The sequence below is a fragment of the Muntiacus reevesi genome, chromosome 4 (assembly GCF_963930625.1).
Source record: "Muntiacus reevesi chromosome 4, mMunRee1.1, whole genome shotgun sequence".
NCBI lineage: Eukaryota > Metazoa > Chordata > Mammalia > Artiodactyla > Cervidae > Muntiacus > Muntiacus reevesi.
Window position 1 is genome coordinate 146,164,257 of NC_089252.1, and position 27,193 is coordinate 146,191,449.

The 27,193-nt window shown below is 52.4% G+C and overlaps 1 protein-coding gene across 1 annotated transcript in view; it reads left to right on the forward strand.

Moving 5' to 3' along the window:
• The window catches only part of FAIM2 (Fas apoptotic inhibitory molecule 2), a 35,444-nt gene extending 9,119 nt beyond the window's left edge, over positions 1-26,325 (forward strand). The window contains exons 6-12 of the mRNA XM_065932119.1: positions 4,805-4,855; positions 5,148-5,187; positions 5,678-5,715; positions 6,257-6,344; positions 6,627-6,722; positions 8,352-8,405; positions 22,778-26,325. Of these exons, the coding sequence (XP_065788191.1) occupies positions 4,805-4,855; positions 5,148-5,187; positions 5,678-5,715; positions 6,257-6,344; positions 6,627-6,722; positions 8,352-8,405; positions 22,778-22,927 (517 nt within the window). The 3' untranslated portion in view covers positions 22,928-26,325. The remainder of the gene's footprint in view (positions 1-4,804; positions 4,856-5,147; positions 5,188-5,677; positions 5,716-6,256; positions 6,345-6,626; positions 6,723-8,351; positions 8,406-22,777) is intronic.
• Positions 26,326-27,193: the final 868 nt, after the last annotated feature.

The window sequence follows — 27,193 nt, forward strand, 5'->3', positions numbered from 1 at the left end:
TGGGGGTCCCAGGGGAGGAGACATTCACACCCAAAACCTTTCTTAGGGTGCAGGACAGAGGGCCTGTCTGCAGACCAGGCAGGGAGGCAAGCGTCTAGGGGAACCGGGGACACTAATGAGGGTAAAGCTAATGAGGCCCCAGGGACTGCCGGCCCAGTCAGCCCACGTGGCGGGTTGGCATGACTCCCGGCACGTCGGCACCTCCTGGCAGCCTCTGAGCCCTGAGACCTCGAGAGTGGAGTTTCCAGGTCCCTCGTCAGGCCTTCTGTGGGGGAGTCTTCAGGACTGTGTGCCCTGAGCAGATGGAGCAGGGGAACAATCCAAGAATAAGCAGCTCAGGAAGAGGAGGCAGAGTCAACCCACTGAGGGCGGGTGTGAGACTGACCTCTGAATGCCAAGACTTAGCATCCTTCCTCCTCAGCATCTCCAGGCAGAAAACAGAGATGCTCTGCTGGGCTCAGGGATGCATGGGGGTGGAGAGAAGCTGGAACTGGGTCTGGGCCCTGTGCTTTCCCTGGAGCATGGCAAAGCCTTAATGGTGCTGATGAATTCACCACTGAGATGCTGTGCTGTCCTACAAAAAACCAGCCTGTGGCTCTGTCCTTCCAGCCCCCTCCCCACCTCACCTTGGTCCTGAGTCTGCCTCTGGGTCGGACACCTAGCAGGGCTGACATCTAGTGGGTCTCACCCCCTCCAAATACCAAGCCGTTAATAGGAATAAAAATGAAACAGGTCTTTTTCTCTGTATGAGGCACTGTGCCATGGGATTTGCAGATATTTTTCATCCGATCCCTAACAACACCCTCCCAGGCAGATACGGTTATTATTACCATTTTATACATGAAACAATTGAGGGTCAGAGTGAAGAGGTTGCTTCCTAAGCAGCAGAGCCAGGATTGAAGCCTGTCTTTCTGACTGCAAAGCTGTTGCATGTCCCCTCCATGCCCAGCAGCCTCCCCCACAGCCAGGAACTGGTCCCGGAGCAGCGTAAGTTGGGAGATGATGCTGGGTTTGGACGCTGGCCTCCACCTGAGCCTCGTGCCTCTGTGTTGACATTCTGTAAATAGACCATGCCTCCAGCTCAGGCCCTGGGGCCCTGGATCTGACGAGTCTGTCTTTCTCTCACTCCTTCTGTGACTCGTTCTCCACTCCCTGGGATGGCCTCCTACCAGCACCCCCACCCCCAGCCCTCACTTTCTCCAGGCCCCAGTTACCTTCCTCAGTGGGATCTTGCCTTACTGTCTGATTGCTTCCTCTGAGTCGTGGCAGCAGGAACTGCGTGCCTCCCTGCAGTGGGGGGAGTAAGGACCATGGGTTGGAGGTGGGGGAGCCAGGCAGAGGAGGACAAATGTGAGCCCAGAACTGAGAGGGAGGTGGGTCCCAGCGTCTCCAGGAAGCTGTCAGTCAGCCAGGATCTAGTCATAATAACAACAGCTCTCATCCTCAAGTCCCTGCCCTTCACCAGGCCTTGGTGCTCAAGGCTGGACTGGGTGCTGCCATTCAACTCTCACTGCAGCCCAGGAAATTGGTCAGTATTCCTATTTTACAAAGCAGAAAGCTGGGGCTCTGCAATTAAGTAGTTTGTTCAAAGTCACACGATAGTGGTGCCAGAGCTGGGATGTGAAATGTAAGGGTCAGGCTCCCGAGGTCCCTCGTCCCAGGGCTGCCCCCAGGGGTGACCTGCCCCAAAGTTACCTGTCCCTCTGCCCTTCTTCCCAACCACTCATCTTGAGGGTTGAGGAGCTCTAGATTGGAGAGAAAAGGAGGTTGAGCTTTGCCCTCAGGAAGCGTCCAGTCTGGCCAGGGAGACAGGCCCCACACCCAGGATACACATAGACTAAGGTATTATTATTATCATTATAGTTGAAGTGACTGACCTGTGACTCAAGGGGGACCCAAAGAAAGCAAGTGCTGGAGTGTTTCTTAACAGCTGGGGCAGGATGATGCCACGGTCCCTCACAGAGCAGGATGTCTTGCAGCAGCCCTGGTCACGGCACTGAGAACCCCTCCATCACCGTGACAACAGGGACGCAGCAATTGAGAACCACTGAAGAACAGGGAAGGGTGAAGACAGAGGGCTCCTGTTCACCAAATCCAGTAGGCTTGTCTCAACTCCCGCATTCCCTAAGTTTTTCATCCAGGAATATTTAAAGATCACCTAATCTGTGCCAGGCTGAGGATTAGATGATAGATGCTACACCTGGGTGTTACACCTGGGTGCGGATCTGATGAGCAGGCCTGTGGGGTATGAGGTGCAGGCTTTGGTTGAGTTCTACCCACGGTGCACAGAGCAAGCCCCTCCAGCCCCGGCCACAGGCATCCTCACCAGTCGGTCCTTTCCATCAGGGGCAGAGGGAGGTGGTCACCCTGTGAGGATGCGGAGGGTGATGAGAGGGTAGATGGAGGGGCGGACTCTGGTGCGGGATGGGCTGGAGAGGTAGGCGGGGAGCAGATCACTCAAGATATTGCCAGATCTTTGGAATTTTAAACAGAAGAGTCACATGATGGGATCTGCCTATAGCTTGGAGAGTGGCAGTCAGAGTTGGAGGCAGAAGGACCAGATAGACAGAGGTGGCTCGACCTAAAAGGGTGGTTGCAGGAATGGAGAAAAGGGAGCAGATTTGAGAGCTGCCTAGGTAGAGGACTTACAGGTCCAAGTGATTAGTTGGGTGTAGCAGGCTGGGAGTTACAGCTGACTGAGTTGCTGGGTGGGTGACTCCAAAGCTGCAATGGGGGGTGCCCAAGAAGGAGCAAGGAAGAGGGCAAGTTCCATTCTAACCTTCTGTGTTGGGCATGTTTCTAAATGTGTCTCCCCAGTTGGCAGTTGGTTATTCAGGTCTGAGGTTGAGAAGGAAATTCTAGATCAGAAGTATGGGTGTGCAAGTCACGAGCATCTGCCTGATAAAGGGAGTCCTAGGAATGAGTGAACCCACCCAAGGGGAGCAGGAAGGGACTCAGCCTGACAGAAGAGACCTGGTGCTGAAGGGGGTGGAGAAGGAGTGACCAAGGGAGTTAGGCGGGGACCTAAGGCTATGTCATTGTGGAACCAGGGCAACAAGGGAGAGATCAGATATTGAGAAGCCAGGAAAGATAAGGATGGATAAGTGTCAGCTGGACTCAACAAGGTCATAGTGATGTTGCAAAGATAGCTCTCTTTAAGCTGGGGCTCAGGCTGGTTTGTTGAGTTGAGGAGGGATCATGAGATGGAGAAAATGCCGTGAACAGAGACAACTTTTTCAAGAAGCTTGGCTGTAAGGGTGGATACAGTAGCAGTAGCGAGAACCATGAAAGGTATTGTTTAAAGATGGAGAACAGCTGAGGAGGTGTGTGAGGGAGAAGACGTGGTAGTCAATGGCAGGACAAGGGAGGGTGTGGGACCCAGAGGCTTGGGGGATTAGTCTGCGATGAGAGGAGGGAGGGCACAGAGATCCATGACACAATGTTTCCAGGTGGCAGACAGGGAGCCAGGGGCGCCCCACCTCATCTCAGATCTTCCTGGGACACATCAGGGCAGATCAGGCAGGAGAGTGAGGCAGCCTGGGAGGTTTGAAGATGGAGGAGGATGGTTGGCACTGCTGCCATAGCGGATGGGTGAGAGAACTGAGGAGAGAAATGGGGAAGGATGACAGGTGCCATGTCTGATGGCACATTGGGAACTGGAGCCCATGCATTGGTGTTGGCACCCATCTAGGTAGGCATGAGCTTGCCCCACCCTTGGGTCCTCAGCCCTCATCTCCCACCTCCTGGACTGGTCTCCATCTCCACTGCTCTCCAGAAAATCCTCAATCCTCAAGCCTTGTCTCTGGGTTTTACTTGAGCTTCCTGCCAGTCTCCTGGTGGACATGGCCACCTGGTTCAGAAATTCATGCCATAGGTACTTCTCACTGTGCCAGGTGCTGGCAGGAGAAACAAGATCATTACAAGCAGCAACAGGTCCAGGGAAAGGCCTGAAGGAGGCAGTGTGGGGTAGTGGTTATAAGCGAGGACTGGAGCCAGAATGCCTGGGTTCTAACCCTGCCTCTGCCGTGTGGTAGCTGTGTGACCTTGGACAAGTCAGCTGGCCTCAATGAGCCTCAGTTATAAAGTGAAGAACATGCTTCACAGAGATGATGTGAGGATTATATTAGTTAATATTCATAAAGTATGTTATCTCTGGCTGGCACATAGAAAACACCATATGAACTCCATATATGAAACTATATATATACACACACATATATATGCATGCATGTGTGCGTGCTCAGTCATGTCTGATTCTTTGCAACTCTGTGGACTGCAGCCTGCCAGGCTCCTCTGTCCATGGACTCTTCCAGGCAAGAATACTGGAGTGAGTTGCCATTCCCTATTCCAGGGGAGCTTCCCGACCCAGGGATCAAACTTGCATCTCTTGTGTCTCCTGCATTGACAGGTGGATTCTTCACCACCAGGCCACCTGGGAAGCCCATATATATATGTTTGTGTATACACACACACACACACACACACACACACACACACACACACGTTATAAGATATTATCTGGAGGAAAACCACTTTGGATTGGGTGGTTAGCTATCCTATGGCACCCAAGATTCATTATTTCTAGCAGTAGGCTCATCTTATTCCCCTTTCTCTCTTTTGGAACTGGACTATCACCCGGCCCGTTACAAGGTTCTAGGATGGTTGTGGGCTTAACCAATCCCCTGCCCCTGCCCCACAGCACCCTGCTTGGTACCCTGTGGGCAGAGAGTGGGTTGAGCAGGGGCCTGAGTGGAAAGCCTTCAGGAAAGACCAGCTGACTCCCCCGTCTGTCTGTCTCTCGAAGTGCTGTGTTCTTTGCGACCTACCTGACCCTGGCCTGCTGTTCTGGACCCAGGTAATGATAGTGGAGGGGGGAACTTGTGGGAACATGAGCAGGATTTTGGAAGTTCTGGCCCCCAGTCCTGCCTGCCACCAGTACTCTGCACCCTAAGAGTCCCATTTTCTGGACTCTGTTAAGCAGGCCTGCCTTGCCCCTGTTTCCTTGGCACCTCAAAGGTGGGGGGAGGGTGAATGGACAGCTAGGGGCCCATGGGGATGTGCCCCAGGAGTGGGGGTGAGTTTCCAGAGCCCCAGTCTCTGCTTCGGGCACCCCCACTCTCCTCTGAACTCGGCGGCTTGCCTTACAGGAGGCATTTCCCCTGGAACCTGATCCTCCTGACCATCTTTGTAAGTGACGTGGGGGTATCTGGGGACAGATGCTGTAGCGATGGAGGGAGGAGGGATGCAGCGTGAGTTTCGAGGGCCAGGAGTTGGGAACAGACAAGGTGAGGTCACTGAGGGAGGCAGGGGTATTTTCACCCCACTTTTTCTTCAAAGACAGTTCACCCTCTCTTTCCAAATGAGCTTTCTCCCTTCACTCCAGCCACTCTCTCTTTCCACTATGATTGTGTTTTTAAGAGGTTTGTGTGGGAAATCCTAGAGCAGTGGGTAACAAGGGGGATGGTTGTAGGAAAGGGGAAGAACAGGGCTGCCAAACAGCAAAGGGACAGTTGGCTCAAGGCCTTTTGGGACCTCCTTCCCCAGATGAAGGCCTGGAGGTAAGCGCATGTGCCCAAAGCAGACTCAGAGTTGAGGGGCACACACAAGGGCTGGAGACCCAGGCGGGCTCTTGAAGGTGTCTGGGCCCCACCATTCCCTCACGCTCTTCTCCTTTCAGACCCTGTCCATGGCCTACCTCACTGGAATGTTGTCCAGGTAAAGCAGACAGGCAGAATGGGGGAGTTGCCCCAAACTCTATCCCTCCTGGGAGCGCTGGATAGGCAGGTGTTGGGGAGGGGCAGGCAGGTAGGAAATGCGACTTCAAGCCCACTCCTCCTGCATTCTACTGGACAGTGCCTCCAAGACCTGGCCAGGCTGGCGGGGTTGGGGTGGAAGATGGAGGAGAGCAAGGTGACACTTCTCCAGCTGCAGCTGAAAGGACACCAGGTTCCTGATCATGCAGTTCCCTGAAAGCCACCTCCATACACCAGCACAACCCCCACCCCCCCACCCCACCCCCCGATCACCACCTCTTCAGGATCCTTCTAACAGGATTTTGAGTCTTAAGCATGTTGGGAGGTTGGGTCCCAGCAGAAAGGATGGGGAGGCAGGAGAGGGAGGATCATGGGAAAGGAGAGAAGGTGGGGCCCCAGGTGGTGGGATCAGGTCCTTGCAGAAGGGGGTGGGCCTGGGAGGAGGGCCGGGGAAGACCAGAAACCCTGCCCCGAAGCTGAGCCCCTGCCCGCGGGTCCTGCAGTTACTACAACACCACGTCTGTGCTGCTGTGCCTGAGCATCACGGCCCTCGTCTGCCTCTCGGTCACCGTCTTCAGCTTCCAGACCAAGGTCAGCTCTGGGGCCCCTGGGCCCGGGAAGGCAGGTGGGGTGCAGGCTCCGAGCTTGGATCCCTGGCTGGGGAGAGGTCACAAGGATGAGAAGCCTGTGGGGAGGGCACCTGGAGTAGATGGGGAGGAACGCCAGGTTCTGGGGTGAGCCCTGGAAGGCAGCCTGCCCCAGAGGCCTCAGCCTTCCGGCCAGCGCACTGCCTGGCCCCGGCCCCAAGGGAATGCTGAGCCATCCTGTGCAGGCCTGAGGGGCCCGCAGCTGACACTCATCCCATCCCTGCAGTTCGACTTCACATCCTGCCAAGGTGTGCTCTTCGTGCTGCTCATGACTCTCTTCTTCAGCGGACTCATCCTGGCCATCCTCCTGCCCTTCCAATATGTGAGTCTCTGGGTCTCCCAGCTGGCCCCTTGGGGATGAAGGGGAAGGGATCGCTGGCCCGAGGGCGTCCTTTCCTCCTGTTCCTTCCAGGGAAGGCCCAGAGCCAAGGCCTCACAGCCTGCCATCCAGTCCTGCTGCTCCTGGCACCTTTCATGGGCTTGTTGGCAGTGTAAGCAAACACAGGCTTTTCTTGACAGGTCTGGGCACCTGCCCGCTCCACAAGCCACATCCGGCTTCACCTTTCCCATCCTCCCCGCTAGGGTGGAGGCGAGGCTGAGATGGAGGGCTAGGAGCTTATTTATACCCTAGGCAGGGGAGGGGCTCTGGAGCTTCATGGGGCTCCAAAGCCCAGAGGGGCCCTGAGGACAGGCCTCCTGGGACTCTGGGGGCATCAGTCAAGTCCAGAGGGGCAGGATCTGGCTGGCCAGGCAGGTGGAAATTGAGACAGCAGGGCTCTAAGCACTCCCTCACCTCATGAGGGTATCCATGGGAACAGTCGAATCTCAGCTCTTTAAGTGTCTGGCCTGCCCAGGAAACCCAGCTAGGACTGCTCAGAGCTCAGTGACCTATTCTAGGCACTCGGCTGCTGCAGGTGGAGAAAGGGCAGACCGAGGGCATCACGGGAGGGGATTTGAATCCTGGGAACCCAAGAAGGCAGCTACTAGACCCCTGCTGAAAACCCAGTGCTGTACCTGCCCCCGGGCTCCTCTTGGTCCCCACCACCCCTTGCCTTCCAGACCAAGGGCAGCCTTCCTCACTGCCCCTCCCCTACCCCATCCTACCCAGCCCCCAGGTATTGGCTCCAAGTCCAGGACATCAGGATTGGTTCTGACATTTCTTTGGCTCTTCCCAGGATCCTGTTGACGAAGGGAGGAGCCGGAGCTGGCCTGGGGGCCTTCTGTGTATCTAGGATGGGGGAGGGGGTACAGGAAGGGCCCCAGAACTTCAAAGAACCCTTTATTGACCCAGGTCAGGCTCACAGGATGCCTGTGTTTCCAGGAATCTTCTGGGGGAAGGCCCTACAGAGGGCATGGTTGGTTTGGCACCTCTTTGCAAGGTGCCCCTGAGGCCCCCGGGGGAAGCAGAGGTTGGGAAGTGGGGGCAGACAATCCCATCAAGTTCAACGACAAGGACTCCAGGTGCCCCTCCTCCCCGGGCTCAAGTCTATCCGCTTCTCCTTGAGACCCTCACCCTCACAGGCAGAGCCAGGGAGTCCCGACAGGGGAGCCGAGAGCACAGGAGTGAGTGCTCACTGGGAGGAGGGTGCAGCCCCCGGCCAGACTCAGGCTGGGAGGATGTCAGGGCCCTATAGGATGAGTCCCCCTGGGCCAGCCTCAGCCTGGGGCCCTGTGTGGAATGAAGAAGTGCTGGCCAGTCAGGAGTTCCCCTCCCAGCCCCTCATGATCACTGTTATTCTGGGGCTTCCCTAGCCCCATGAGCACACAGAGGTTTAAGGACCTCTCGGTCTGGGGCTGCATTAGGGGGGCTGTGAGAGAGAGGGCCCCCACTGGGGAGGTCTGTCCTGCATCCTCCATTCTCAGGACTGAGCCCTTCTCCCTTCCCCACTGCCCCTTACCTCCATCGCCCACCCTCACCCTCCCTGAGTTCATATTTTTGCCTGCCTTGCAGGTGCCCTGGCTCCATGCAGTGTATGCCGTGCTGGGAGCGGGTGTGTTTACATTGGTGAGTGTACCCCGCTTCTCAGCCCCCCGCCACCTCCTTAAGCCCCTCTTCTGTCCCTATCTTCCTCATAGTCCACTTCTCTGAACCCCCGTGGAGCATCAGTGGGCTGGGGCGGGACTCAGTGCTACTCAGGTCTCCAAGACAGATCAGCTGACCTGTGCACGGACATGGAAGGCTGTAACAGCAGGATTGACACTTTAAACAGAGCTGAGAAGAAGTACCCCTGGTTCCTGGGGAGAGGTTCAGTGCTGCTTGTGGGAGGAGGAAAGTGAGGGTGGACTAAGTTAGCCCTGGGTGTCTCCTGGAGGTAATCTGGGAAGACTTCTTGGAGCAAAGGAGATTCCAGGTACTCTGTGACAGATGCATTTAGATTGAACTTGTCCTTGGCTGCCCTCACCAAGCTGAGAGTGTTAATGATGATGATAACGATAACAGTGATAGTTAATATTTTATTGAGCGCTCACTTCTCCCACAGCAAGTTCTTCACATATACTAACTCCTCACCGTAGCTCTATAAAATAGGTTCTGCTGTTCTCAAATTAAGATGAGGAGCTTGAGCTCAGAGACTTTAAATCCCTCCCCAGGTGGCACTAGTGGGAAAGAAGCCGCCTGCCAATGCAGGAGACATAAGAAAACGAATGGTAAATCAACTAGTGTAGCCTTGGTCAAGACTAGGGGTGCCAACTCATCCTGGTTACCCAAAACTTTACTGGTTTCAGCATTGAAAGTCCCCCTTCTTGGGGGGAAACCCCCTAGGAACTGCAAGGTTGGACAAACCAGGATGGTTGATTATCCTGTGACACTAATTGGTCTTGGTTCCTGGACCATCAGTCTTTCCTGCAGATGTGTGTGTGTTTAGTCGCTCAGAGATGTCCAACTCTTTGCAACCCCATGGACTGTAGCTTGCCAGGCTCCTCTGTCCACGGGGATTCTCCAGGCAAGAATACTGGACTGGGTTGCCATGTCCTTTTCCAGGGGATCTTTCTGACCCAGGGATCGAACCCACATCTCATATCTCCTGCACTGCAGGCAGATTTTTCACCTACTGAGCCATCAGGGAAGCCCTTCCTGCAGATAGTACCTGCTGAAGACAAATCTCAATGAAAAGGATGGGTCATGGGAGTCAACCTAGGAGGAAAGGAAGCAGGAGGATCAGACTGAGGGGAGTGAAACTGGGGAAGCCTCAGAGAACAGTGTTTGCAGGGACAAATGGGAAGAAGAAGAGGGGTCCAGGCAGGGCAGAGTGGGAGGAGGGCAATCGCCGAGGGAGGGTCAGGAAGTGTACTTGGCTTCCTCCTGCTGCATGTGCGTCAGCTGTGCGGGGAGACTGTGCAGACAAGTAGGGTTGGATGAACAGTAATCCCTTAAATTTGTTTAATAATCGCTTGTTATTAGAAATAATAAAAACAATCCCAACCATCGGTTCCACCCTTTCCATTTTACAAAGCACTTTCACACATATTACCTCATGGGATCTCCATCACATCCCAGGGAGGGAGGCAATGCTGCTGATAGAAGACCTGCTTTCTAGATATACTCGTGGGTGTTAAGGGGCTGGCACAGAGTCCCACTGCCAGTAAAGGGCAGATTTAGGGCAGGACCCAATTGTCCTGGGCCCAGCCTGCTGCCATTTCCAGACCCTCCATCGTCCCCCTCAAAGAGGACAATTTCTATCGGCCTAAAGTGGGGAGAGGCTGGGGCAATCTCTCTAGCAATGTTCCCCCTCTTTCTCTTGCACCATCTGTATTGCCCTTTCTACTGGATTATTTCCATCAGCATAAAAATGGGCTTTAATTTCTCCCAAATGAAAAAATAACAATACAAAAAACCCTTAACTCACACTTCCCCCTAGTCCCCCCATGTAGAGCAAAGCTTCTTATAAGGGAATCTACGCTGTCTCCAATTCTTCTCTCTTCCTCCCTTCTCTCCACTCCATCATTCTTGTCTGTGCTTAGTTGCTCAGGCATGTCTGACTCTTTGCGACCCCATGGATGGTAGCCCGCCAGGCTCCTTTGTCCATGGGGATTCTCCAGGCAAGAATACTGGAATGGGTTGCCATGCCCTCCTCCAGGAGATCTTCCCAACCCAGGGATTGAACCCCAGTCTCCCACACTGCAGATGGATTCTTTACCATCTGAGACACCAGGAAAGCCCATGAATACTGGAGTGGGTAGCCTATCCCTTCTCCAGGGGATACTCCTGACCCAGGAATCGAACCCGGGTCTCCTGCGTTGCAGGCAGATTCTTTACCGGCTGAGCTACCAGGGAAGCCTGAATCCTCTTTAAATGTTCTCATCAGGGTCCCCAGTGGGCTCCCTGTGACTGAATCCAGTGGTCATTTCTTAGTCCTTTATCTTGCTCGACTCTTGGTAGCATTTGGTACAATTGTTCGTGCCCTCCTCCCAGAAGCATCTTCTTCACTTGGTATCCAAGCACCAGCTCTCCTGGTTTTCCTCCTGGATCACACTGGAGGGTTCTAGGGCTGTGGACCTTCTAGCCTAGCTTCCTAGGGGACCTCAGACTATCTCAAGGCTTTGAACACCATTTTTTAGGATGATGATCCTATGTTTTACATCACTGGCCTAGAATCCCTCACTAGAATTTCCAGTTGCCTACTCCATATCCCCATTTGGAAATCTAATAGGTACCTCAGACTTAATGTGCACAAAATTGAGCTCCTGCTCTTCTTTTGAACCCCTGCTCCTCCCACAACCCTCCCCGTCTCTGTTAATGGCAGCTCCATCCTTTCAGTCACTCAGGCCAAAGGCTTTGATGACATCTCAAATCCTCACTCTCCCCACACCCCACAACTGGCCCAGCAGCAAATCTGGTTGGCCCCACCTCCTGCCTAGAATCTGACTGCTTCTCCTCTGCCTTCATGGCTACTCCCTGGTCCATGTTGCCGTCATGTCCCACCTGGATTCTTGGAATGGCCTCCCGTGGGTGCTGCCCCCTGCAGTCTGTGTCCAGTACCACAGCAGTGGGAGGGATCCTGTTCACTGTGAAATGAGGTCAGATCATTTCTGCACTTGGAGAAGGAAATGGCAGCCCACTCCAGTGTTCTTGCCTGGAGAATCCTAGGGACAGAGGAGCCTGGTGGGCTGCCGTCTATGGGGTCGCACAGAGTTGGACACCACTGAAGCGACTTAGCAGCAGCAGCAGCATTTCTGCACTTGGCCTCCAGCAATCGCTGCCCACCGCCCGCAGACCCTCCTGACCTCATGACTTCCCGCTCCTGGTCACCCACTCTGCTGCAGCCACAAGCATCCTTGCTGCTCTCTAGGATGGCAGGCTCACTCCCAGCCCCAGGCCCCTGCTCCCATGGTTGCCTCTGTCGATTCCTTCTGATCTTCTCACAGCTCCCCACCTCCCCTCCTTCAGTGTTTGCTTTGTTTACAGTCTTGTGTGCTGAGTGTGTTTACACACACACACGCACATGTAGGCATGCCTACAGTTTGCTCCCTTTATTTCTCTCCATTGCACATCTCATCCTCTGACATACTGAATATTTTTCTGGTTTGTTTATTTATTGTCTCCATCCAGCAGAATTTAAGTTCCTTGAAGGCAGGGATTCGGGTCTGGCTGGCTTGTCGCTGCACCCACAGTGTCTAGAATAGTGGGTGGCTGTTCTACCCACAGCCTAGGGGTTCACAGCAGGCACCCCTAGATGTTTTCAGAATGAACGGACTCCGGAGAGGCCAGGTCCAGCTGAGGCACTGTAAGAGTGAGGCACAGAAAGCATGACTGCACAGCTGACTTAGGCATCCATCTCCTATGAGTCACAGGGGAGGAGGAACCACTGCACCTAATTACCCATTAATGTCTCATTAGGAGAGCGACACTCTGACTCTCCAACAGGCCTCAGTCAGGCTCATCCTTCGAGTCATGTAAACAGTGGTCAGGAGCAGTGGCGTCTGTCCCCCAGCCCCATCCCCTGCCCTCTGTTACCTGGATCAAAGGAAGGAAGAGCTGCAGCCCATCCCATGGTGTGGGGAGGGTTGAGGAGGGGCCTCTGGACTCATTCCGCTCCCTCCCCCTCAGTTTCATGTGGATGGAGGCCCACAGAGGCCCAGCCCCATAAGAACTAAGGTTCCTGTGCCTTTCCATTAACCTCAACTCGGAAGGTCCTTGACCTCAATCTGATCCTGCTTCCAGCATCACTTCTGTCCTTTGGAATCTGTGGTCCAACCTATCCCCAGAACAGGTGCCCAGCATCCCTGGTCTCTCTGTCTGTCCATCCTGCCTTCTCCTACCCTAGCCTTTGACAAATTCTCATCACCGTGAAGGGCACTCCCAGCACTGCAGCTAGTCAAGGATGTTTCCCTCAGCAATCCCTTCCCCTCTTGCTGCCTCGGGGAGGATGTGTGAGAAAAGGGAGAAGAGAAGTGTTAGAGGAGGGCCCAGCCCCCAGTGAGAACCACCCCAGGCCCACCAGCCTGGGCCTTGGAAGGGCTGTGAGAAGCAAAGGGCTTTCTCCTACAGACTTCAGCCCCTCCCCTGAAAGATTGCTGTCTTGGATAGCAGGGCCTCCCAGCTGGACTAGGCTGAGATTGGGGAGATGGGGAGCCGTGGTCCTGCTGGCAGGGACGGGCCCCTCCTAGGCCTCACCCTGACTAGCCTTGGCACATTCTCGAGAGGCTTGGGTTTTTCTCCGTTGCCCTACCCTGTAACCCCGCTCTGGGCACCACACTCAAAATGCCAGTGGAAGTGGTGAGTCAGTCGGAAGTTTCTGGCCTCAGGGTGGCCCCGTCCTCCTCTCCCTTCTATTGCCCCCTCCTTGAGTGCATTTTTGTAGAAGCTGATGGAAAGCGAGGCAGGGGAGCATGGTGGGTGGGCTGGGGTGGTGAGAGGCAAGGGGCAGGGTCTGGGACAGAGCAGGAGAGTTGAGGCAGGGAGAAAGAGAGAGGGAGCGAGCCCGCAGGGCCTGGACAGCTGCCTTCCTGCTGTGGCAGCACCTCTGGACCTGCATGACTGTGGGCAGGTGCTCTACCTCAGAACTGGTCCTTCTCTGGGGAAGTGAAGTCTCCCAGTCCCTGAAATCATGAAGCCAACCCTGATACCTGGGGAGAAACCAGGAATAGGACTTTAGGTGACAGGCCCAATGGGAAGAGAACTCCCTTCTGCCTGTCCCACCTGGCCAGTTTCAAGACCTCTGGCAACTTTCGTTCCTGTGCTTTAAGGAAGATGAGTGAGAAGCCAGATTCATGAGTAGGACAGAGGCTGGGAGATTAGTTAGGAGGCCGCTGCAGTGTCCCAGAGTCAAGGACAGGGTGGCCCGGAGCATTTGCGTTGTCAGTACAGGATGCGTCAGGGTCTGATGGTGTCTGGATGAGTGAAGCTTGGATGGGAAGATGCTTTTTCTGTAGAGGGGTTGGGCCTCCAGTTGTGGGTATTGACTCCTGGCCATTGAGGGGGCACTCATAGCCATCTGTCCTCAGTCCCCGGGAAGGCGGAGCACTGAGACCGTGAGTGCTCAGAGCTGGCAGGGACCTTCCTGTGCTGAGACCCAGAGAGAGCACAAGCAGACTTACACGCCACACGCCTGCATACCACACACAGGCACACCATACACACATCACACACATACACCACGTATACCATATACACATCTACATACCTCACAGACACACACCACTCACATATACACACACCACACACTCACACACACACAGGCACACCATACACACGCCACACACATACACCACATATACCATATACACATCTACATACCTCACAGACACACACCACTCACACATACACACACCACACACTCACACACACACAGGCACACCATACACACGCCACACACATACACCACATATACCATATACACACCTACACACCTCACAGACACACACCACTCACACATACACACACCACACACTCACAAACACACACATGCACACCATACACACATCACACACATACACCACACACACATCACACACATACACCACATATACCATATACACATCTACATACCTCACAGACACACACCACTCACATATATACACACCACACACTCACAAACACACACAGGCACACCATACACACGTCACACACATACACCACGTATACCATATACACACCTACACACCTCACAGACACACACCACTCACACATACACACACCACACACTCACACACACACAGGCACACCATACACACGTCACACACATACACCACATATACCATATACACACCTACACACCTCACAGACACACACCACTCACACATACACATACCACACACTCACAAACACACACATGCACACCATACACACATCACACACATACACCACATATACCATATACACGCACACCACACACATACATACCATACACACGTCACACATACACCACGTATACCTTATACACATCTATATACTTCACACACACACACCACTCACATATACACACACCACACACACACACACACATGCACGCCATACACACGTCACACACATACACCACATATACCACATACACACACACCACACACATACACACCATACACATGTCACACATACATCACGTATACCATATACACATCTATATACCTCACACACACACACCACTCACATATACACACACCACACACTCACACACACATGGACGCCATACACACGTCACACACATACACCACATATATCACGTACACACACACCACACACATGCACACCATAGACATGTCATATATACACCACATATACCACATACAGACCTACACACATCACACACACACCACTCACATATACACACACCACACACTCACAAATACACACATGCACACCATACACACATCACACACATACACCACATATACCACATACACACACACCACACACATGCACACCATAGACATGTCATATATACACCACATATACCACATACAGACCTACACACATCACACACACACCACTCACATATACACACACCACACACAAATACACACATGCACACCATACACACATCACATATATATACCACATATACCACATACACACACACCACACACATACACACCACACACATGCACACACACACACCACACACACATACACACCATATACATCACACACATACAGCACAGATACCACATACATACCTACACACATAACACACACACCCCACATATACACACCACACACACATACACACCATACACATGTCACATATACACCACATATACCATATACACACCTACATACACACCTACATACATCACACAGACACACACCACTCACATATACACACCGCACTCTCAAACACACACATGCACACCATACACACATCACACACTTACAGCACACATACCACATACATACCTACACATATCACACACATAGATCACACGTATACACACCACACACATACACACCACACACACATGCACACCTACACACATCACACATGTACACCACACATACCACATACACACCTACACACTTCACACACCATACACATATGCACACCACATTCATGCACACTATATACATGTCACACATATACACCATATATACCACATACACACCTGCACACATCACACATACATGCCATATATACATCACACACACACACACATGCCATATATACATCACACATCTATACCACATGTACTACATGCACACCTACATACATCACATATATACACTAGACACATACACACCACACACACATGCATTTACACACATCACACATATACATACACCACACATACCACATGCACACCACACATGCACACACCACATATAGTCCACACACACATACACATACCACACACTCACACACACACCACACACACATGCACACCATACACACATCACACATACACACCACACATCACTTACACAACATATAACACACACACCACAGACACACAGACACACCACACACATGCAGTGTTGACTGCCAGGCTGGATAAAATGCCCCTTTTTCTGATTCTCAGCTCAGCACTCTTTCTATTCTGTCTCCCTTTCCATTTCACAGATGGAAAGATGGAGGCCTGGAGAGGTCTGTCCCCTCACATCAGGAAGGTCCAGAAAGGCCTTCTCAGCCTCTGTCATCCATAGACTGGGCTTCAGGCAGTCTCTTCATCCAGGTCCAACCAGGAATCCATGTGTCCTGGGACTCTTCCCCAGTCTTTGAGGGGCTCAGGGAAGAGACCCAGTCTGCCTCATCCCACCACTTGCCCTGCTTTTCTCATAGGGGCTATGGTAGATGCCCAGCCTTCTTCACAGTTAGAGAAACATTTTGAAAAGTAAAAGTGGCTACACAGACCTGAGGCAGGGATATGATTTTCTTTCAGACTTTATTTTATTCAGAATTTGGCGACTCCTTTGCCTCACTAGTTTCCGTGAGCCTAAGGGATCCAGCGAGAGAACCTTCTCTGTTCGGCTGCCCGCCCTCTGCCACCACAGCAGCCCTGATACCCCACCTGAGACCTCCTCTGAACCCTGGAGGCCAAATGAATTCCTCAGAGGGCAAGAGGAAGGAGGGTAGATTGACCAGTAATTGCTCCTTCAGGGGGAAAGTACACTTGTGCCCCGCTCCTGGGCCTCGCCTCAGTCTCACTTCCTGAGACACTAATCCTCAGAAACCAACGCCCTGCTCAAACCAAGCCCTTCAAACCAACACCCTGACTCGGAGAAGGTGAAGGAAGCCCCCTGCCCCAGGGCTTGTGGACTGAAGGAGGGGTGATTAAGAGTCCCAGTAGGGCTCAGGGCAGGACGCATCTACATGGGCCTGAGTGGGGGAGGTGCTTGCAGGAGGCCTTCCTGGGAGCTCTCCAGGTGACCACGGGTATCCCACCCAAACCACAGTCAAGGTCTCACTCATCCTCTTACCACTGTGACCTTTGGGCAAATTACTTGATTTCTCTGTGCCTGGTTTTTAAAATGGGGCTAATGTTAACTGTTTCACAAGGCTGTGGTAATGCTTAATAAGATAATATATGAATGGACAAAAGAAAACAGCCGAGCACCTGGAATGTGGTAGTTTCTCAGCTACCCTGGGAGCTTTCACTCTTATCGTACATGTTAACCTTGTAGTTCAGAGCTCAGATTTTGGAGCACAGTGTGTGTGTGCATACTAAATTGCTTCAGTCGTGTCCAACTGTTTGCGACCTCATGGACTATAGCCTGCCAGGCTCCTCTGTTCATGGGATTTCCCAGGCTAGAATACTGGAGTGGGTTGCCATGCCCTCCTCCAGGGGATCTTCCCAACTCAGGGCTCGAACCTTTGTCTCTTAAGTCTCTTACGTTGGCAGGCAGGCTCTTTACCACTATCGCTCCTTGGGAAACCCTTGGAGCAGAGTAGCTGGGTTCAAATCCATTCTCTGCAACATTTAAGCTGTGTAGATTGAGTCATGTCACTCTCTGTACTTCTGTTTCCTTATCCATAAAATTCAGATAATAGTTCCCACCTCATAGCTTGTGACTTGTAAGTGAATCAAATATATGCAAAGCACTGAGAAAGTGCCCGGCATGTCATCAGTGAACAATAGTATTACCTGTTAGTAGCTGTCAGTTGCCCAGGGTCAGAGGGAAGCTTTGAACCGAGCTCTATGGGACTCCCCAGTCCATGTTCTTGAGCTCTGTTACATGTACACCCTTCATTTGCCTTCTCACATTGCTCCCCTCTTGTCCAGACCCTGTCAGACCCTGTTTGTTTGGTAGTGGTGGCCCACCTGAAGGTGCTTCCCAGGACTGCAGCATGCAGAGATCATCTGTGCTATTTAAACTTTAAAAAAAAAAAAAAAAAACAGAACTACTCTTTTATTTAAATATTTATTTATTTCTTCGGCTGCACTGGGTCTTAGGTATAGCATGTGAACTCTTGGTTGCAGCATATAGGATCTAGTTTCCTGACCAGGGATTGAACCTGGGCTCCCTCCCTTGGGAACTGAGAATCTTAGCCACTGCACCACAAAGGAAATCCCCTGTGCTGTTTAAACTTTTAACACCCAGGTTACTGAAGACAAGAGAAGTATGTTCTATGGGACTGAAGCAGGTCTCCACTCAGCTGCCCTCTCCCTGTCCTGCATTCCACCCGAGGGTATAAGGGCTTAAAGCTGGCAGTTAGTCTCTTTTCTCTGGAATCCTCAGAGCCCAGTCTCACTCTTTAGCCCAGAAAGTGGGGAGCAGGTGGGGCCCAGCGCTCCCTGCATCCCCTCAGATAGCCCGGTGGGCTCTTAGCCATGAACTTTGGGTACACTTTTCTTCCCACCTCTTCCATCCTTTAACACACACACACACACACACACACACACACACACACACACACACACACACACACACACACACACCACGCCCCAATGTGATGTCACACAGTGGAAAGAGAATGGGATTGACTGTCCTGTCAGCTGTGTGAAGTGGGTGAGGCACTTACATTCTCAGGGCCTCAGTCTTCTCAGTTCCCTGATAGAGATGATTATGCAATATCTGCCCCAGGGGCTTGTGGTGAGAATTAAATGAAAGGGTTCATGAACTCTTTTTTTGTGTTACTTTAACCCTTCTTTTAAAATTTTCTATTATATAGTATGTGCGTGTGTGCTTAGTCACTCAATCATGCCCAACTCTTTGCAACCCCATGGACTGTAACCCACCAGGCGCCTCTGTCCCTGGGATTCTGCAGGCAAGAATACTAAGTGGGTTGCCATGCCCTTCTCCAGGGGATTTTTCAAACCCAGGGATTGAATACATTTATTCATATATTTCATTTTTTAAAGCCTTAAATAATATATATAAAGCAAATGTCATCAGGCCATATTCTTCTCTTCCTTCCCAGTGGTAACTGCTGTGATTAATTGTCTCTCCTTCCAGACCTTTCTATATACATTTTATAGATATATGCTAAGTAGCTTCTATGTCATAGGTTTTTTGTTAGGTAAAAGGGCTCATGTGATATGGATTTTTCTGTCAGTTCGTTTCTTGTAATTGATGTTATCAGAGATATTTCTGCCTCAGTTGATAGAGTTTGGGGTTGTTTCCAGGGTTTCTCTGTTAGAAGCAATGCTGCCTTGAACAGCTTTGGGTGTGTTGCTGGCATTTCTGTGGGATGGACACGGTCCGCATATTATTTTTTATGCTGATTCAACCCATTGTAACCCCAGCTTTTTGTATCCAGTGCCTGTTCGTTGGTGGCTCTGAGCTGCCCTTTCCATGGCATGGCTCAGAGCCCCTCCAGCTCACCTCCGGAGGGCAGCAGACACAAGCTTGGGTGCCACAGGGTCAGGCCGACTGTGTGGCCTGGGGTGGCCCTGGCCAGGTCCAGCCCTGACCAGTAGGGTGAACCAGGAAAGTCTGCCTTTGTCTTCTCTGCCATTTGCACATGCCTCTTCCCTCCCTGCAAGCCCACCCCACCCTCACCGTCTCTTTCAGAATGTAGGAGACAGGTAATCTGATTCCAGCTGGATAAGTGACCATCAGCAAGTTACTCACCTGCTCTGAGCCTCCCTTCCTCCTATGTAAAGTAGTGATAATACTGTCGACCTCCTAGGGTGAACTGGGCAAGTGAGATAAAGGACTAGTGTGTGAAGACTGCTCAGATGTAAGTTAATAGTACCCCCATCCTGTTCCTACCCCTGACTGCTGTGCCCCTCCTGCAGGGTCTTATATCCAGCTGGCTCACAACTCAAGCACCTGCTGTCATTTTAGGTGTCAGCGGGCAACTGAGTTGTTAGCTCTCAACTGAGATCTTGGCTGCCAGCTAAGGTGCTAACTATAACCAAGGTACCTGCTCTCAGCCAAGATGTTAGTTAACAGTGCTCATCACCCAGAGGGATTATCAAGTTACTCTCCCCTATGTGCATCCATGCTCATAGTGTAATCTCTGATCATGTCTTTTGCTCTCATTAGGTGGTCAGTGCTCTGAAGGCAATTCCCTGTAGCATAGTAGATGCTCAGTAAATATTGTTGGGAATAAATGAATGGAAACCCTTCAGCTGGCTCAACAGGCATGAGGTTGCAGTGGTGGGTGGTACTGGGCTGTGGAGTGGAAATCTGGAGCAAACTCTCCCACATAACCCACAGAGATCAGCATCCATGGCCATGTGCCAAAGGCAGGGACAGGATCCATTTCATCCCTCTTTTCTCTAAGAGAAAAGAGAATCTGCCCACAACGCAAGAGACCCAGGTTTGATCCCTGGGTCAGGAAAATCCCCAGAGAAGGGAGTGGCAACCTACTCCAGTATTCTTGCTTGGAGAATTCCATGGGATAGAGGAGACTGGTGGGCTACAGTCTATGGGGTCACAAAACGTAGGACACGACTGAGTGACTAATACTTTTCTCTAAGAGAAAAGCTAGCTGGCTATTCTAAGAGGCTCCTTGGAGAGCACCCACCCCCCCACCCCTCCAACAGGGTCAGGTTCAAGCCTTCTAGGTTGAGAGATTGGATTTCATTAGCTCACCCAGGGGTGACCAGGCTGTGGGAAATCAACCAAGCAAGCAATGATTGGAAAGCCAGATCGGCAGTTTATTAACTTGTGCTGGCAGTTGTGACCACTGAGCAGCCTGGAGCATTTGAGTCGGCCCCTCTCCTGCTTGTTCTCCCTACACAAGGAAGCTTACCTTGGAATCCAAATAGAAAAGAGAAGGAGCAGAGTAGATAGAATGGAGTGAAATGACACTAAAGAATAATAAGTTGATGCCACATACACTGTCAGACATCAACCCTCAAAACCACACCATGGTGTGGTCATCATTACCGTCCCATTTTGCAGATGATAACACTGAGGTCAAGTGGGGGATGGCTCTGAGGTATTAAAGCCCAAACCTAGGTGTTCCGACTCCAGTCTTGTGTTCTTGTGCCTTGAACACGGCCCCCTCAGCCCTGGCTGTGTTTCTGTTTGCCTGCTGTGAAAGCCACCCAGCTTCCCCTGGCGACAGTTCTGCCTCCTTGATGAGTGGCAGGAGACACCTGCGTCTCAGCACAGCGTATGCATGTTCTCAAGAGGGCACCTCTCCTTCTGCAGACAATAGCAGTAAATCCACACTAATAGCCACCATTCATTAAGTGCTTACCAGGTGTTAGGCATCTGGCCAGGTGCCTCGCACGCATTATCTCACTCTCACAACCACCTCAGGAGGTGAGCACACTCATCTCCCTTCTGCCGAGTTGGACTCAACGGCTCAGAGCGACTGAATAGCCTGGCCCAGAGTCCCAGAGCGAGTGAGTGGCAGAACTGAGACTGAAAATCAAGCCGGTCTGACTCTCAAGCCCATACTTGCAGTCACCCCCACCTCCCCGCCCTCCAGGGTGATGTGCTTTGATGTCCCACAGGCTGGAGCTGCTCCCTGTTGGAGCCTCTGCCCCCTGGGCTCTGGCCTCTCTCTGTCCCTTTGCCCCACTTCTCCCCATGGTGAATTCCTCATTCTTCACACCACCACCCTCACCTCCAGGGCTTCCCCAGGTCCGCTTCATTTAGCAAACCCCTACTCATCCTGTAAGCCCCAGGTAAAGACTCACTTCTCCTGGGCCACCTTCCTCCTGCCCAATCAGCCCTAGTTACGGCATTTCCGAGGTTATGTGGTAATCATCCATAAGTGCCCACCACTGAGTGGTGAGACACAGAAAGCAGGCTTGGCATGGTGTTCCTCGTGGTTTCTGCAGTTCTGAACAGGTTGCTGGGGCTCTCGGGGGAGCCTGATTCCTGGCAGAAGACACAGTAACCCTGGGTACTGCCCATAAACCACAGAGCAGAGTGGTTCTAGGAGGGGGCTCCGGAGTCAGCCTGCTTGGGTTCAGATCCTGGCTTTGTCACTTCCCAGCTATGTAACCTTGGTTATGTACTGAACATCTCTGGGCCTTGGTTTCCTCTCGGAAAGGTAGAATCCTTACTGGATACTGATGTTATTAGGATGAAGTAGGTAATGTCTGTAAAGCACTGAACAAGTGCCTGTTCCCTGCTCGCTTTTACACGGAGCATTTATTCATCCTCTAAGAGTAGGGCCGTGAGGAGAATGGCAAGAAGACTATGCTTCAACTTGAAGGTCCCCTCCTCCAGGAAGCCTTCCTTGACACCTGACACACTCACATAGGTCAGGTTCCTGTTATCAGTCCCTGGTGGCACTTGGGTTTCTCTTTGGTTACTCATCATACTAACAATTACTTACCCACTAGACTCTGAGCTCTGCGAGATCGGGGATCTTGTCTGTCTCGTTCTTTGCCACCTCGGTGCCTGGCACATCGTAGGTGCTCAGTAAATAGGTGTCAAATTAGGGATGGAAGGTGCTGGGAAAGTTCACAGGAGGATCACTGGGCAGCCAGGGCACAGGTAATAACAATATCGGGGGTGGGCCTGGGTGGGTCAGTGGTCAGTGTCACAGCGAGCAGACCTTCTGACCTCTCTCTCTCTCTTCCTCTTTCCCTCAGTTCCTGGCATTTGACACCCAGTTGCTGATGGGTAGCCGACGCCACTCGCTGAGCCCCGAAGAGTATATTTTTGGAGCCCTCAACATTTACCTAGACATCATCTATATCTTCACCTTCTTCCTGCAGCTTTTTGGCACCAACCGGGAATGAGGAGCCCTTCCCACCCCTTCCTTCCTTCAGAGAATGCCCCCTTGCTGGTCCTCGGACCCTCCCTGTGCTCCTGCAAGCCGAGATATAAAGCTAGCTGCCAGCCCAGCCTTCAGCCAACCCGCTCACTGTCCTCAGCCCCACCCTCTGCAGCTTGTCCCCATGCCGCCAGGGGCCCTGTGGAACCCGGTCATACTGTCCCCTGTGCCGCCCCTTCCCCCAGTTATCTCTCCCCAACTGGGACCATCAAGGCTGGAGGCCTCTCTGGTTTGAGGATCCAAGGGATGCATGGGAGAAGTCCAGCAGGATTTCAGATGTGGGAAAGAGGCCCCAGGAAGCCCAGCTAAAGCCTGCCACCCCACCGTGATTCCTCCCAGGGCCAACCACAGTATGGGACCCTGGGGCACACTGTCCTGTGCCCAAACCCTGCCTCTCTCCCTCCTTCCAGTTTAGGCTTTGACATTCTGTAAGGGAGTGGTGGGGAGGACAACTGGGAGACAAGATGTGAGTGCTCCGCGGAGAGGCAGGGGTCCTGGGTAAACAGTACGGCTGTCCCAGGCTGCCCAGCCTTTCTCAGCTCTTGGACCAGGGGCTTGTTTTAGGCACTTGAGCCCTGGGGCAGAAGAGAGGGGCAGGAAGCCAGTACCATCTGTGCTTGCCTTGGTCTACCCTCCTGGGTCACAACACAGCACCGCTAGGGCAAGAGGTGGGTGTAGGGGAACCCTGCTTCTAAGGGGAGACCTGTTCTGAGATTCCAAGGGAGCAAGCAGCCAACCAGCTGGGCTCTGCAGCATTGCTGACCCTCCCAGACCTGCATCCACCTGGGAGATGTGGCAGGACTGAGACCGACGTCCTCTCACTGCCTTCTCTTAAATCCCCAGCCTGCTCTCACAGGCCTGAGGCTGAGTAAGGGCTTGGGCGCTGGAAGACTGGGTATTCTGGGAAAAGGAGACTTATTCCAGCTGCTGAGCCAGCAGCACCCCCGACCCCGGAGGATATTGGGCCCTTCCTCCAGCCCTTCCCCAAGGCCTTTCTGCCCATCTTACTTCCAAAACCTCCTTCATCCACTGCCAGTTGCTGGCTTATCCCCTGCTGGGCCTCCTGAGGCTTCCACTGGCAGTGCCCATGTCCCTACTCCTAGCTTCTCTGACCACTCAGTTCAGAGGTCCAAACCATTCCACTCCTATCTCCCCATCTCTCCAATTTGGAAACCATCCAGCTGATGTTAACAACCAGGGCAAGTCCCTCCGGCTGGTCCCATGTGATGGGATCGGGTCTCCTTATCAGCCTCCAGGCAGCTGAGATCTCAGGCAGAGTGTGTGCGTCAGTCACCAGCCCCCTTCAGGTCTGCTGGAGAGTGGACCAGGGGACCACGCCTGGGGGAAGTGTGCAAGCTGCCTTGGCTAGTGGCTAACTCAGCCAGTGGAAAGTTACTGGGTGGAGTCAGGGAGGTTTAGAGTGGATACCTGGATCCTTCCTTGACTGCTCCCTCCAGGGTTGCCTCTTTCCCCACATGCCAGTGGCTCTCTTTGCCCCTGGGAAGGGTAACTAGGTATGTTATCTATGTATTCCCAACCCCTCCCTCTCCATCCTTCCTATCTCCAACTTGTAAGAAATATTGTAGAAGCATTTGAAGCTTTGTTCCATCTTGGATGTGAGGAGAGAGGGAATCAAGAATGGATGGTGGTGGTGGTGGTATATGAAACAGATAACTGGGAGCATGGGTGGGATGCTCCCTGTGTGCTGTCTAAATAAACCCGTTACAGCGATCCTGCAAAGGAAGTATTCTGCACATGCCCATGGCACAGAGGAGAGCTGAGGTGACAGAGAGGCTTAACCCAAGATCCTACAGCTAACAGGCTGGATGGCGGCTGCAATGAGGCTGAGTGGTCAGGCCATGACAGCTCGGGGGAGTTTGTGGTCCTGAGAACCACCCCTGGCCTTCCATCTCCCCGCTCCCCCGCTCCCACCACCGGAGTTTGTACTCTATTGTTTCCAACTTCTAGACACAAGCTGGGAAGAAGGATTCTGGTGCCTCATTGCCAAGGGGCTCATGGTATTAAGCAAGTGATTCTTGCTAACTATGACTCAGTTTTTCTATCAGCAAAATGGAAGACCGTGGCCAGAATGCCACAGGGAGAGGCACCAGAACACTTATTTGCACTGACTTTTTTTTATCATCTCTCCTCTGAGGGCCCCTTGATTCCTCTTCTGATTTCTAGTTCTAGAGGGGTTATCTCCACCACCCCTTGCCCTGTAACTTTCAGCTTGGGCCTTGGTCATACTTCTCAGAATCCACTGATCCAAGCCTTCCTCTTCATAGGACACTGGGGTGAGAAGCTCTTCTGAGGCTGAACTCTGAAAGCATGGGGAGGGGGAGGCAAGCACTCCACTCAGCCATAAGTGACATTGAGGGGGCCATTAAGGGCCCCCTCAAAGCAGAATATGTTGCAGAGGCCCCTGTTCTGGGTCCTGAGAGGGTGACCTGCTGAGCTGGTGACAGAGCCAGGACTGAGGCCCCTCTGTTCCACCTGCACCGAAGCATGAGGAGCCTGGGGACACCTGAATGGATCTTGGAAGGAGGAAGGGCGGGGACCAGGAATGCAGGATTACGAGAAACAGAGAAACCGAAGCTGGGCAGGTGCCACAAGCTGCCGAGGAGGAGGGGAACCTGTTGGCCCCTCACATTTTTGGCAAGGGTGGGGCTGGGCCTAGGAAGGGACAGGTTGATTTGATAAAGCTGGAGGCAGCCAGGAGCCTGACCATCTGTGATGTGGGTGGGAGATCTCTCACTAAGGGGAAGACAAACCAAAGGATCCTCTCCTGGGGACTGTAGATGATGGGGGGCTAGGGAGGTACACGCAAGTCCCTGGTCTCCAGCACCAATCCCCAGGCTCAGGTGTGGCTCCTGTATCACCTGAGGAAGCCCCAGGAATCGTGGTTCTCCCAGCCTCAGCTTTACCTGCCAGGGGAGTCAGGATGACCCAGACTCTTATTCCAAGAGGCTCCACGTCTCTCTCCCTGACCCACCTGGGATTGCACACAAGCACTTTGCTGTCCCCCTGTGGCTGCCTGAGGAAAAGCAGACGGAGCCTGGGGTTTGCAGGCAGGATCTGGCCATTGGCCTTCATTCCCCGCTCTTCTCAGATCACCCCAGACCACTCTCCTGCTGTTCCCTTTAGTCCAATCACTGTCACAACTCAGACACTATTTTACCTGTCTGCTGGAAAACACCCCTGTGCCCCCCAGCCCCAGAGCTTTCTCTCGGATGTCTGAGGGCAGAGAACACTCCCAGACACAAATCTTTCAGGCCTCAGCTCCTTCAAGTTTCCCGGGGTCTGCGCTGTTTCCTTCCCTGGCCTCACCTTCCTGGTCTGTGTCTGACAGGAGATAAGAATAAAAGTAACAATGATACAGAAACGCCTCCTTTCTTGCCTTTTGCTTGTCGCCTCAGATGGCTCTGGCTTGGGGAGTGTGTGTGTGTGTATGTGTGTGTAAGGTTTAACTCAGATTTAGTGGGAGAGATTCACACCAGAGCTGATGTCCCCAGCGTAGCTAAGTGAGAGTGAAATCTCCACGGTCCACATTGGTCCCTGTGTCGATACATAATAGACCCTCGGTGGAGGCTCTTTGATCCTCGCACCTGTCAGCTCTGTGAGAGGCTCCTCCCGACGGGGCCTTCCATGAAAGCCTGTTCCTTTGTGTGCAGTTCTGTTAGAAAATTCTTCCTTATTTTGACCCAAAATCTGTTTCCCTAGAAGCCTATGTAGTAAGAGTTGCCTTTCCTATGAAACCTTTCTCCCTTCTCCCTCCAGGTGCCCTGATTGCTCCTTCCTCAGAGCCCCTCTGCCTTGTACCACTCTAGGTGCATTTTAATCCCTCCTTCTGTCTCCTCCTATAAAATCTGAGATGCATGAAAGCGTGAACCAGGTCTTGTTCACCCTTGAATTCATACGTCTTACGGCAAATGGTGTCAATAAATAGCTTTCGAATAAATGAAGGAAGGAATGAACGAAGCCCTTCCAACTCTTCTATTTTACCTAACAGGAAACTGAAGAGCAGAGGTTGTTAGTGACTTGTCCAATTTACACACAAGTGAGTGATTGGAGGTAGTTTTACAAGACATGTGGGGTGATGATGACATTACCAAATTCCTTTGTGGAACTTGGGGCTACAGATGGCATATGGGAGGGACACGTCACACTGGAGCAAAGGGAGAAAACTTTATCTCACCTCTGACAAGTTTTTGGTATCAATTCAACTGGAGCA